Below are 13,837 nucleotides of genomic sequence, written 5' to 3'. Positions count from 1 at the left end.
CATGGGCGCCCGGCCGGGCCGCCGCCGCTGAGCGGGAGCAGCAACAGCAGCAGCAGGAGGAGGAGAAGGAGAAGCCGCCGCGATGAGGAAGGGCCGCTCTCGGGGGGACAAAGCGGCGCCGCCGCCGCCGGCGCGGAGGGAGCCCGGTCGGGCGGTGTCCGGCAGCGCGGCGGAGCGCAGAGCCGCCCTGCTGGGGGGCGGCGGCAGGAAGGAGCCGGAGGACTCCCGGGCCGCGGGGGCGCCGGAGCGGGTAAAGCCGGGACGCGGGGCGGGGGTCGCGTTGTTATGGAGACGCGCCTCGCGTGGCGGGGCCGCTGTCCCGGGCCGGGCCGGGATCCCGGCGCGGGGAGCGGGAGCGGGCGCGGGGCGGGAGCGGCGGCTCTCGGTGCGGCGGCATCCCCCGGGAATCCTCGCCCGCCGCTCCCGCAGGTTGGTGCCCCCGGAGCAGGGAGGGGTGGCGGCGGTGCCGTGTCGGTGCTGCCGGCGTGGCGTGAGCGAGCGGTGCGGGAGCCGCGGTGCGCCCGTGAAGGAGCGAGGGAGGATGCGGTGAAATCGAGCCTCCCTTACGTGCTTGCTGGTATTAACAATTACAGAATACATCTTTCTAGTAACCCTCTGTAGGTCACTCCTAGTCGCGGCGATAATTATGATGCGTTTCCCAGGATTTTTTAGGTCTCAGTTCTAGAAGTGGATTCTTTAGGAAACGTACCATACCTTTGCAGGTACTTGAAAATGCATAGGCTTGTTACATGTGAGACGGTGTAAGTTCAATATATCCTCTTTTCTGTTTCATCCCCCCAAAAAATAGGATCCACTGATTGCTGCTTAGGGTTCTGGCTGTGAGATACTGAAGACATCCTAACCCAAAGTTTAGGATTGTTAACACTTTGTTTTGGTGTGTTTTGATATTCCTAGTTTTACAAGTGAGAAAAATGAAGGATGACACTTAGCAGTTTAAAAATGTAGGTGATAATTAATTCTATTTTTTTTATTTGGGGAGTAGGAGGAAGTGTCACAAGTATGAAGATTCCCAGGATTCAGTAATTCATTGCTTTGTTTTGCCATATTTTGGACAAAAGCGAAAAACTAGGTTCTTTGTCAAAAAGGTGTCTTAAGTTTACATTGTTGCACAGGTTCATGCTATTTTAAAAATAATTTCTTAGTTTTTTTTTTTTCTAGGAAAGCTGCATTACATTGCCTTCAATTATAGGAGACTTGTATTTTGTCTTTGAGTAGTATTTCTCTTGGATATCTCTCAAATATATATTTCTCAGACCAGGCCCTGAAAGAAGAAAACTCTCTTATTTTATTCTCTAGTGCCTTGTTAATCCAGGTGGTTGATAGATAGGTGCTGCTCCTTTTGATGTTTATCCCTTCCTGGAACAATTAAAGAATGCTAAGATCCTTATTCAGGAAAAAGAAAAGAACCCTGAAATCAGAAGAGGTGACTTAATACCTTCCCAGCTGTCCATTAAAGGAAGACATTTGTAGGGTTATTGCTAAATGCGATGACAAGGTGTTTGTTGTGCTGTTTTGACGTGTTGTTTGTGACATTGACATGGAAATTGAGGGAAATTTCCTTCCATTGAAGGAAATTGAAGAATTTCCATCCTTGGTAGTTGTGAACTGAACTTCTTACAAATCGGGCACACAGAACACGGATCTTGCAATGTACTAAACACTTGGGAAGCTTCACCAAAACAACATCAACACTGCAAACCTGGGAAGGCTTCAAATTCAGAAATGCCGGTTTTTGAGGTGCACAAGGCTTTTTAATGGGAGATAGTGCCAGTTTGTTTTTAGCTTGGGTGCTCTGACTAGGACCTGATGTGACTTGTAGGAGCAAATCTTTCCATGCTGGCAGGTATTTGGTGTGATGGAGTCTTTGAGGAGTTTTTCAGCTAAAGTTAAGAAGACTTTTACACATCCTGTCTGAGATGCCCTCCAGCCTTTAAGGAGAACCCCACATCCCCTCTCCCCTTTTGTCCTTAATTTGATGTTTTGTAAATGTGATAAGCAATTGGAAATAAATGGATATGTTGGACGAGTGTAATAAACGGGACAAACTCACAGTGTTTCTGTCTTTAATATCAATAATACAGTATTTCTTTAAACATCCATAGGTGATAGTGTGGATGTGGTGAAAAGGCCCTTCTGAGATGCAGAAGACAGCATGATACTCCATTTCCACTGATCCAGCTTGTAGCTTGACAAGTATTTCCTTTGGGGCCACTTCTGATTTAAGTAGCCCAGTTGTTTCCAAGCCTGTAACATGCCCTCAGCTGTGCCAGTACAACAGTGTGCACAGCTGCAGGGAACATTCAGAATTAAATTCACATTTCTTTGTTTGCCGTACATTTGCACAAGTTTGTGGTTGGGAGAGGCTAAGCTACTCTAGTGTTGAGGGAAAAAAAAAAAAAGTCCTTATCAAACTGTGATTGCAACAGTTAATCATGGTAGTGACCTTTAGGCCTTCAAAAATCTGGTCCTTTGCTGTGCTTTGCTTATAGTTCCGACGTACATACGATGAATGTTTTCACTTTTTTATGAGTTACTTAAGAATGTAAAAATTACTGTACTTGGTCACATTAAAGATCCCTCTCACCCAGTATCCTGCCTCTCCCAGCTGCCAAAAGCAGATGCTTGGAGAAGAGTATAGTGTGTATTGAGGAAATGCCTCTCCCAGCCTCCAGTAATTTGTGGCTCACAGGTTTCCGGAACTAGAGGTGATATTTGTTTTTAGAGCCCCCAGTGTGTTTTTTCTTCTGTGAATTTGTCCAATCAGTATTTGAAGCCGTGTATGCTTGTAGCATCCACAACATCCTGTGGCTGAGTTGCAAGGCTCAAACACATTTTGTGTGGAAAAAACACTTATTTTTGTTTGTTTTTAAACTTTCTGCCTGCTTGGTTTCATGCCTTGTTTGTTATTTCTTATATTGGAAGAGGCAGTGAAAAAGAGAATCCATGTTATTCTGCATGGCTTGTGGGTTGATGACTTTTTCTTTCATTTACCATCCCTTGTTTGTGACTTTTCCAGAGGTGTTTTAGAAAGAAGTGGCTCTATTCCTTTCCTTGCCCTTGCTGTGTTATTTGCATCTCCTGCTGGTGTGTTCCTGATGGGAGACAGTGATGCAGGAATTGGAGGAGCAGGGCTGAGTTACAATAAGCAGGACTGGCTACAGTATTTCAGTGTATGCCACCCTGTAAACTTATACAGTATATTGGGTTTTATTCTTTAATCTTCTGCCTGCTTTTTCTTGATGGCCGTTAAGCAGTGAGTTGGCACTTCTGTGGAACTATGATAATTCCACAATCACTTTTAAGAGGTGATAACTAGTTCAGAATTTGTCATTGTCTATGTAAATTTAGGGTTTTTTTAATACTGTTCCTCACTTTATATTTATCTACATTTAATCTTATCTGATACTTTACAGCCCACTTGAACAGTATCATTAAGGTCTTCTTCAGATGTTTGGCCATCGCTTTTGCAACCTTGAATAACTTTAAGCATTGTCAGCAAACTCTGTCGTGTAAGTGTTAAGCCTTGTTGCTAGAATTTGCTTTAAAACATGCAAGGTGTTGATCCCAGAAAAGATCCTTGTGGGGCCCTGCTGGTGATCCTTCTTTTTTGGGGAAAAAGGCCCATTGTTCCAACTTATTTCCTGTTAATTTGTTATTAATTCATAATTGAATTGTCCTTCTCATCTTTGTGACAGTTCAGTTTCATTGAGCGACGGCGTCTTTGTCAAACACATCCCACTTGGATTCCTGCAAAAGATCAGCTTAATCATCAAATGTTTGCTGACTACATTGAAGGAGAAAAAAATGGGAAGTTGAGGTGAAAGTGGTCATTTCTTCTGAATGTCAGCCACCCTCATCCAGGGCCGTATTTCAAGCATTAGGCTGTTTCCATTTCGTGCTTACATAATTAGTTTGAGGCCTTGTGATATTTATAGTGAAAGACTTCACATGGATCATAGCCAGTATTTGTCAGGTGTGCTTTTATTTACATTTTTGTACTTCAGGTGGAAGACAAAGTTCTCATAGAAAAGAGTCTTTGCTTTCCAGAAGAGTTGACTGTAGGGGGTTATGATGGAAGTACATGATTATGGTAGGTCTAGAGGGGGTAGGTAGAGGAAACAGTTGCTGTTTGCTACTATCAAGTGAGGACTCAGGCTTTAAATGAGGTAGATCTTCATGCAAAAGGCATTGTGTGTATTTTTTTATTTTTTTCCCTCCCAAAGGATGTAATAGATGCAAAAATCATTCAGAGGAGGTGATTAGGAGTGAGGATAATTAAATAGGCAGATGGAATCCACCTGAGGAAAACACCTGAAGTTAACTACCAATTAGGAGAACACTGGCATTGGGCAAATGGATGATGCTTCCCTTTCCTTGTCTGTAGGGAATGTCTTTGCTATTTTTACAAGATTTTTTTGCATGAAGAGTGGGTGTTAACCTGTCCCTAACAAATCTAAATCCTGTCTTCTTCTGAGAGCAGGGGGAGAATAAACAGATACAAGGAGAGCTGAAGTACAGTGACAGGTCTAGGGGGATGAAGGTTGAGAATCAAAAGAGTAAAAATAGAGAATATTGAGCACTGAGTATCCCTGAATGGCATTTCCTGCTCTAAAGGCATGCAGGGAGCTGGTCAGGGCTACCCAGGGGTGCCTTGCTCAGAGATGTGACAAGGTGAGGGAACAGAAACAGACCTCGTGCTTGTCAGCATTTTCCCCTCACTTCCTGCAGCTTCCCACTCCTCTTGCTAGGGATGGCCAGGAAAGGATTTATGAGTAGATTCCATGACTTTGTGGTTTTGTTGGTTAATAAGAGGTGAAGGGGGAAACAGTAGCGGAATCTCAACAAGCAGTCCAAGGGGCTGGTAGAGGGACTGCAAGTTGTAGAGGGAGGATTTTGGGTTGGATGGACCATTTGTCATATATAAAGTTTAACTCAGCTGCTGCTGCTTAAGAGCTGGACTGAAATGTTGCTAAACCTGGAGGCTCCCCTGCTGCATGTCTGTTTGTTGTATGGGAAATGTTCAGCTGATGCCAACAGACTATCTCCAGTTGTAAATTTTGATGTGCCTGAAGAAGGGAGATCCATGTTCCCCAGACAGTACATTTAGTATTTCTGCACTGGATAGAAAGTGTTTCTTGAGCTTTGAACAAGGTAACTCACTGACTAACAATCAAATCATTTAACAATTACAGTCCCTTGGAACTGTAGTGCTACAAATTTTCTGAGAGTAGCAAAAGAATTCCTTTTTCTCCACCTGACTTTGAAACTTTGTAGATCTCCATGTCCCCAAACCAAAATGGGTTGCTGAGGTTATGCAGTGTGATTTCCCCACGTGTGCCCTTTGTGGAGCTTTCGTGAAAAATAAATTAAAACATCTCTCTTAGAAATTGATCTTATCTTAGCCTTAGATCGTGGTGTGTCTGTCACCTCTTCTGAAAGCTCTGCCAATGTTTAATTATTCCCGCAGTTAGAAAACTAAAGGACATCTTATTTCAACACGTGTTTTGTCTAATGTCCAACTTTCAGCTGTGGAATATGCCTATGCTAGCACAGGCAGTAAAAATTCTCTACTATCTGATCTCTTTTCCATGTAGAAGTATTTGAAATGTAAAAGCAAGCTTTGCTTGGAACAGAAGACACGGAGTCCTTTTGCTTCTAGAACTTTGTGCTTTTCCCCCCCTCGATTGTTCTTGGAGTGTGTGTCAAAAATAGGTAGTTTTCTGGCAGCAATCTGGAATAGTGTGATCACAGACAGGGTTGCTTCTACACTACTGTTTGGTACTTGTCTTTTTACAATTTTGGGGATTGCATTACCACACTTGGGTGTGTCATCTGAGAGAGGGTTTTGTAACATTATGCATATGTGGATATTTCTACTCCATACATGAGTAAAATCATGCAAATCGGTCCAAAAGTACTTATAAGGAATAGGTTAGAAAGCTTATTCCACCTTTCAAGTTGTCATTATATTTTGATTTTTTTTTTTTGATTTTTTTTTTGAATTCTTGGAAGGAATAGCAAAGGATCTTTTCCACTGACTTCTCACCCTGTTCCCTTTTTTTCTTTTTTTTTTTTTTTTTTGGAAAACAGTCAGTGACCAGCAGGGAGAAACTGGCCAAACCCCAGAGTGCTACTCAAATTTATTTTGTCTCCAGCTGCAAAGAAGCTGTTCCTATGCTTTCCTTGCTGCGTGGCAAGCCTGGAAACTGAAGAGATCTTTCTTTTTTCCTAATCAGAACTTCTGTGCTTGAAGTATAATAAGCATTTTCTCTTTTTTCTCTTCTCTCTAGGTGCCATCAGTGCTAGTAAAGACAGTACCACTGGTGTGGTGAGCCCTGTGTGTAGAGTGCAGAACAGTTTGGTTTCCTTTGGTTATTTCTACTTTTGTTTGATAGGTGAAGAAGAAAGCTTTTGTATTTCAGTTGGCACTTTGCTTCTGACTTTTCTTTACAGCTCTGTCTCTCAGGTTGCTGAACAGAGCTGTGTTGCACCTACCCAGCCATGGATCCCGAGTCCTGCAACGCTCAAACATGTTTCTTACAACTTCATATCAAAATTTACAAGCTGGGATGAAACTTAATCTGAAGGAGATAGAAGTTTATTTTCAAAATATAAGTAAATAAACAGAATCAAATGGGCTTATTTCTAGCAACGCAGATCACATTTGCAATCAAGTGTAGGTTTTACTGTTCATGTTACAGATTCCATAAAAGCAAGTGTAGATTAATCATAGCCAAAAACATTCTGTGAACATCATTGCCCCTTCTTATCAAGGGAGGGATGGAATGCTGCTGAGTTCTAGAAGATCAGGAAATATCTGTTCACATAGATGCTTCTGTCTACCTGTTTTGGGACGTGGTTGTTGTTGTTGAGGGCTGATTTTTAGGGTAATTGTGTCCTGTGCCTGTTTTGTCAAGGGAGCTAAAGCAACATCTGACTTCTTTATTAGTTTTGCCTCTCTGTATCCTGATCGGGCAGCAATGGCTCCTGGCAACCTGTTTCTCTGAGTTCACTTGTTTGTTCACACTAATGTTTAGAAGTATGGGGGACTGAAAAAGTGACTGAGGGGAAAGAGTCATCCAAAAGCAGGCAAAGGGGAATAGAGTCAAGTGATCAATTCTCCAATGTGCTTATTAGATAATAACAGAATTGAGCCAAAAGATTAATCTAGAAGCAGACAAAAGGGACATAGAGTCAAGTGACTGATTCTGTAATGGGCTTGTTAGATAAGAGCAAAGTGGCACCAAAAGGCTGATGGCATTTCTCTGGCCTGATAGAATAGAAACATCTCTTTTAAGTTGAATATTAATGGACAAAACTCTTTTGTGTAAATCAATAAGTAGGTAGGCATTGCATCAGCAGCTTAGATGATTCAGTTCGCCCATGTGATATTTCGATTTCCCATCACAAGCGAAGAGTAAGAGCAAATATTTTGTATTAGTCACATAAATTTCATATCTTGCATGTTAGAATAACTAAGCAGGCAGTGGAGAGATGCAGTGCACTGCATTTCTTGTCCAGAAGCAGTATAGAAGTGAAAGAGCCAAGAGAAGTCTTCTGTCAGCTTTGATGCTTGTAAGAAGTGTAGTGGATTACTGTAGGTATGATAATAGACATTTATTTAAAATAAAAGGGTTTTCTTTAAAGTCTTCTTTAATTCTTATTCATGGAAACTGAGTAGCTGAAGCTAAGGAAGTAGTGAAGACCACCAGGTTAGTGAACTATTTGATACTAAAACAAAATGCTTCATCACTCAGCAAGACCTTGTTCCTCAAAAACCACAGTAGATAAATGGACAGGTCAGACAGTCTCAATGATTTCATTTCCACATCAAATCATGATGTGCTGTGGTTAGTGTATTTTTGTAGTGATGTAGTACTATTTGAAGCCTGGTGAAAATGCTGCTCTTTGGAGGAAGAAGCTGAGTCCATGGACACTCCAAAATCTTCTACCTTTTTGCACCTGTCTCAGGTGAGGGAAATGCACTTTTTTTTTTTTTGGTATCATGCTAGATGTCACTCTTGGACCTAGGAAATCAATGCTCTGTGATATCTCACTATAGTAGAAAGGTCTGAAGGCTTTGTTTGGTGTGTAATTAAGTACCTCTGTCTTTGAAATCAGCATTAAAAAGGCTTTTTTTTTTTTTACTTCCTCTAAGGTGTGTTTATTGTGAGTTATTTTATCTAACTTACAGCTTAGGTCCCACAAACCCTAAATCTAGCGATCTGTCAGAAATTATTTTCAAATGTTCTATTATAAATACACATTACAGTTCAGTGAGGAAAGAGGATTCAAGACTGAAAACCCAGCAATGATTTGAAAATCTAGCTGTCTAGCTTGTCCTTTTTTTGCTATTTGAAATTGCTCCAGTGTTAATGGTGGTCCATTATGTACATGGGAAATAGGATGGTGCTGTGTTTCTTTCCGGGAAAAAAAATCATATCTTTGCTGTTGGAACTCCATCATAAATATTTTCACTTTCTGTTATACATGTAGTAAATACTTTAACAATAAAAAATGTTCCAAAACCTTTTAGTTGGTCTGGATTTTCATGAATGGAAGATGACACTTTAAAACATTCCATCTATCTTTTTAAATTTCCAGAAGCAGGTGGCACTGTTGAGGTTGGACTGTGGGTAGTGCAGGAATAGGAATTTTTGAAATATAATTTCTGATTCAGTTTCAGTCCACACATGTTTTTCTCTGTGTGTATGAGAAGATTTTCTCTAGTGTTTTTTGTTATGTGGTGTGACAAGCAGGCCACATTTTCAACAGTATTGGAGCCAAAATAAGTTATTTAACTAATTAATTGAGTGACACTTGGATAATTTTTTTTCTTGGCCTTTACTGCATTATGCTGTATTATGAAACTCTTGTTGTAGGTGCTTGACGTCTCAGATTATTCTGCTAATAGTAAAAATACTCAACAACAGTCAGAATAAGAAGCACTTCAGAGCACTTCTGGAGTGCAGATTCCATGAACTGCACATTGTCCAAACACCCATCAATCCATTCAAGGCAGATTTCCAGGGAAGTTTTTGCTTGTAAGAGGCTCATTCTGCTAACCCTGACTTCTTGCACTGACTGTGAGCTGTCTTGTGGCAATAAGCTCAGTGTACACTGTGTGCATTTATCACTTGGATATTTTAGCTGCTAGCACAACAGGATTGAAAAACAAGTAGCAGATTCTGTAGGTCCTGCCATCCCTGTTGATTTTTCCCTTATTGGATTTGATGGAAGAGTTCACAGACCAGATTGTCTTTCATGACAGAAGAGGAAGTACAGAAAGGTTACAATTATAAACAAGTGCTGGCCCTGAAGCAAAGGGAAAGCAGTTTTGCTGAAGACTGGATTATGTGTGCAGTTAAACTCAAATTTGAGACACTTTGCTGTGTTTTCTTAATCCAACCAAGCAAAAACTAAGTGCAAAAGGTACATCCACTGAGGAGTGAGGGGAATTCAGTGCTGTCTGTTGGATAAAAACTTGAGAAAACACTGGAGCTGCATTTCAGGAAGCTTGAAGTCTTTTATGAAATGTAGTATTTGTCAGATTGATTAACTGGTGCTCAAGCACGTTCTCTTTTTATCCTTTGAAAATAAAGCTGTCATGCTTTGAGCTCAACAAGAACGATTTAAAAAAACTAGTTTTCTAATATATTGGTTTTCCAATATGCCTTTCTGGTACTTTGTATAATCAGAACTTGGTGCTGCTGCTTATGCATGCTGTCTTCATCACTCTCAGGGTCATACACATGCAGAAAGGCTGCACAAACACCTGAATTAGACTCTACAAATGGTTTAAGTGTGGTTCTGTGTTTCTAGGAGGACTGTCTTCCTGTGCATGTTGATTTCTTTTAGCAGGGCCTGTTGGGATAGAACAAGGGGAAATGGTTTTAAACTGAAGGAGGGTTGATTTAATTAGATATAAGACAGAAATTTTTTACAATGAGGGTGGTGACACGCTGGAACAGGCTCAGAGAGGTGGTGGATGCCCCATCCCTGGAATTGTTCATGGTCAGGTTGGATGGGGCTCTGAGCAACCTGATTTAGTTAAAGATGTTCCTGTCCATGGCAGGGGGGTTGGATGAGATGACCTTAAAGGTCCCTTCCAACCCAAACTGTTCTATGATTCTATTATTTCAAGTTATTCCAGGTATTAAACTTGAGGTTTGCTTCTCTTTGCATTGAAGAGCATACAGCTCACAATCATCAAATTGCATTTCTCTGCACTCTGTTTCTTAAAGTACAATTGGTCATTACAAAGCAAGTACAAAAATGGACAAAACTGCATAGATACCTTTGTCCTTTATGGGGCTTTCAGAGAATCCAGCTTCACTAATGCAAGCAAAGTGTTAAACTCTAGGAAAGGCAAAACTGGAAAAGAGTGTGTAATGGAGATTTGTGGTGCTACTTAGGGGAAAAATACAGTGATAGGTAGTGAAATAATTTCATGTCTTGCCTTGTTTTTTTGGTATTTGTTCTATTAATCTGGTAGTTGCATGTCCTCTGTTCAGTGAGGACAAGCTGAGAGGGCTAGGAGCAGTTTTTCTTATGATTGTTTCTTTTGTCCAGTTTTATTGTAAAGAAGCTTTTGTAGTGCCCCAGAGCAAGGCAATGTCATCTCAAAAATGGAATAACTAGTAGTTCTAGTAATTGAAACAGGTTTATTAGTCGCTAAAATCACACCATTCAATCTTTAGTGTGTATTTACAAGCACTTTATTATCATAAAAATAACATTTCAAGATGGAGCCTTAGAAAAGACCTTTAAAAGGAAACGAGGTGGTCAGAACTGATGTCAAGTGTTCTGGACAGCACCAGGAGACCAGAGAACAAATGAATAAATTATAATCACTGTTTTAGAGAAAGCTTATAAATGAGTCATGTGGTTACTGCAGTGACTGTGGGCATTTAGATGTCTAAACATTCAGGCATAGATGGATGCAGTGACACTTTAGTAGTAACTATGTCCTTCTCTCTTTTATTAATTGACTTAAATTGGACCTGTGCAATGTGAAGATGGCAAAAATTCACGGTGCCTGAAAGTTAAATTATGCATTTAAGTGAGTTACTCGTATTTTCTTTGACATTTGCAGTTATCCTCAGTTTTAGGACAGAGGAGGATCTGTTTACAGTGTTGATTTGCCAGTTTAGCAGACACTTGAGCAGAAGTGTCTGCTGACTCCAGTCTTTCAGCTGGAGCTCAAGGCACGGTGGTGTTCATAAACCCAACAGTTGGGCATTGTTTTTGTTCTCGGGCACAAGGGCAGAAATACATGTCTTGTCCTTGAAAAAAATTTGGCTTTTGTTTCTTTGTGATGGAATTGTATTGTGCTGCTTGGTGCGGAGAAGGTTTTGTGCCAGATTTATGGAGTCTCAATTTCTTTGTGCAGCCACTGATAAGAATTGTGAATTAGTTTCTTTGCTGTTGAATGGGATTTCTGTTAAGAAAAGCTAAGGACTGAGCAGTTGTTGAATTTCCAAAGGTTGACTTAATTTTGTGCAGCTCTAAAACCATTGGCAGTTTTATTTACAGTTTTATAATAAAATGATAATTTTTTTTTTCTGTTCCATATATGCAGATCTGCTATTGAGTTTGAGTGAAAACTTGTTCTCAGGGGAAACTTGTTCACATAAGTGCTTCTTATTTTTTGCTCTGAATTGATCTGCTTTTCTCATTTGCGGTAGGGAGTGAGAAGGTTGCAAATGGTTCATGGAAACAAAAATATTGATGCCACAGGATTGGAACTTTCACTCTCACAAACAAAACAAAGTATTTATTTATTTTTTTTTATGCTGCAAATGAAGGTCTTTCACTACTGCTACTATTCAGGTCATAGCTGTGATACATAAAAGCATCCTGAGCAAAAAAAATTAGTGTGGATGAAGTGGATCCCTGTAGTGCTTTTTGGTTTCATGCTTTGTGAAATGAGTGCAGTTCGAGTGAGCTTTAAAAATCACAATTGAGTCTTAAAATTGTATTATGTGTCAGTAAGTAGTCAGTGAATGTCGAAGTAGAAAAGCCTCTTGAAGTCACCTGAGTAGTTCTTCACCAAAGTGGAGTTACCTTTTTCTTTTCTTTGTAGGCAGCTTGATTTCAAATAAAGCCTTGGAACAGCAACTGAACACAGATTTTTTCCTCCAGCCCCATTAGTCTTGTGATAGTTTTTTTTTTTTTAAGTGCTATATCTCACAGTGGACCAACAGAGACTTTTATTTGGGATTGTACTTCAAACTTAATGATTCGTAACATTTTTATTTGGAAAGTGCTCTTTTCAAAACAAGATTAGAACTCTGCGTTATTAGGAAATAAGTAATTTTTATACAGTATGCAAATTTTAATACGCTGTTGTTGTTCCCTTGCCAAAGTTGTATTTTCAGTTAGTATTTTCATTTTAAATATATTTTATTTGTGCCTTAGACATAGAAAATTCTATATTGTTTTGGGTTGAGAGTCAAATGGTAATGCAGATAACTTCTCAGTTTTTGAAATTTGACTGGGAGTTTCCGATCTGTAATGCATAAAATCAGGTGAAACGGTCTTCCACGTCTATTGCTATGAAGCAATTGTTTGTTTATATAAATTGAATGAACTTTTAACTTATCACTAGGTCTTGTTCATTTCCTCCCTAGAAAAAAAATGGAGGGAGTTTACATTCCTAATGAAAATTACTTGATTGTAACTTTGTTTATGGGCATTAAACAGAATTTACACAGGTTTAAGTAGGTATTTTATGTTGTTTTGCTCTTTCTCTGTGAATGAGACAGCGAGACCACGTTTGTAATGTACACAGACATAAATATGTTTGGAGATCTGAGAGCTCACTCATTGGGAAAAAAAAAAAGAGAAGCATCAGTGTTGCAGGGAATCAAGGTGCCCTGCAGAATGCTCTGGTAATTCTTTTTATAGCCAATATGAAATCATAGATCTCTTTTCCTGCACAGCTTAAAATACAGCTGTTTCTGTTCCTTGCGTGGTTCTATGAGCAGTTCCCATTCTAGTCTGTGTCACGGCATAATTGTAATAAAAGCTGTTAAATGCAGTTTTTTCTGTGTAATGAATATGTCAATAAATCTGTAAGAAACTGACAAATGAGAAAAGTTTTGGTTTGCTGCTGCTGTGGATTGTGGTCTTTAGCAAATCTAAACATCCACCTCCATTTAACTGCGTAAAGTCTCATAGACAAGAATAGAGAAGATAAATGAGTATTTGATAATGCACAGGATGCTCAAGAGAACTTGCAGTAATAGTAGTCAGTGGTGGTAGGAATATCACATGCTTGGCACATCTTCTGAGTTTATTGAAAGAAAATCTTCAAAGAGAAGGTGTTATTGATGTCTTATAAACCCAAATTTTATTACAAATCGCATTTTTTTGGGGGGTCATATTTCTTTTAATCCTTACAGCGGATGAGTAAGGGTGGTGAAATATAGAGTTGTTCCTGTTTTGTTTTATCTGGCCAGAAGTTAATTTCCCTGCTTTATACATCCTTTTAATGTTTGCAATACTCATGGTAGAAGACCAGTGATAAAGCAATGATGTGGCCTTTAATGTGCAGTGTCTTTGTTCAGACTGGTTTTGTTGTCAGTGCAACTACTGAGCAACGTGTGGGGTTTTGAGTCTTGATATATTGATAGTGGTTTCTTTGAGCTTCTGAGAAATTTTGATACAGACTTTAGAGGCTCTGTTGCTCTTTCTTCTCTTGATAAAATTCATTTGGCTTTAGGCATTTACAAGCTGAATTCAAGAATTACTCTGCCCTTTCGTCTGTTTAGGGAGATCCTGAAGCACGATCGAATACTTTGTTTAAGCCATT

At 39.9% G+C, this 13,837-nt stretch overlaps 1 protein-coding gene across 5 annotated transcripts in view; it reads left to right on the top strand.

Annotated features, from left to right (window-relative positions):
- Window positions 1-6: 6 nt before the first annotated feature.
- Window positions 7-13,837, top strand: part of MAST2 (microtubule associated serine/threonine kinase 2) — a 192,418-nt gene continuing 178,587 nt past the window's right edge. For 4 of the 5 annotated variants that reach the window (XM_027683074.1, XM_027683073.1, XM_027683072.1 and 1 more), the window contains exon 1: window positions 7-250. In XM_027683074.1, the coding sequence (XP_027538875.1) occupies window positions 83-250 (168 nt within the window). In that variant the 5' untranslated portion in view covers window positions 7-82. Of the gene's footprint in view, window positions 251-7,876; window positions 7,993-13,837 lie in introns of those variants that run through there. The other variant, XM_027683075.1, reaches the window with a different exon arrangement.

This window comes from Neopelma chrysocephalum, unplaced genomic scaffold (genome assembly GCF_003984885.1).
Source record: "Neopelma chrysocephalum unplaced genomic scaffold, ASM398488v2 Primary Assembly neopelma1_64, whole genome shotgun sequence".
In the NCBI taxonomy this organism is placed as follows: domain Eukaryota; kingdom Metazoa; phylum Chordata; class Aves; order Passeriformes; family Pipridae; genus Neopelma; species Neopelma chrysocephalum.
Note: the sequence above shows the minus strand (reverse complement) of the source record. Positions and strands in the feature narration are given on the sequence as shown.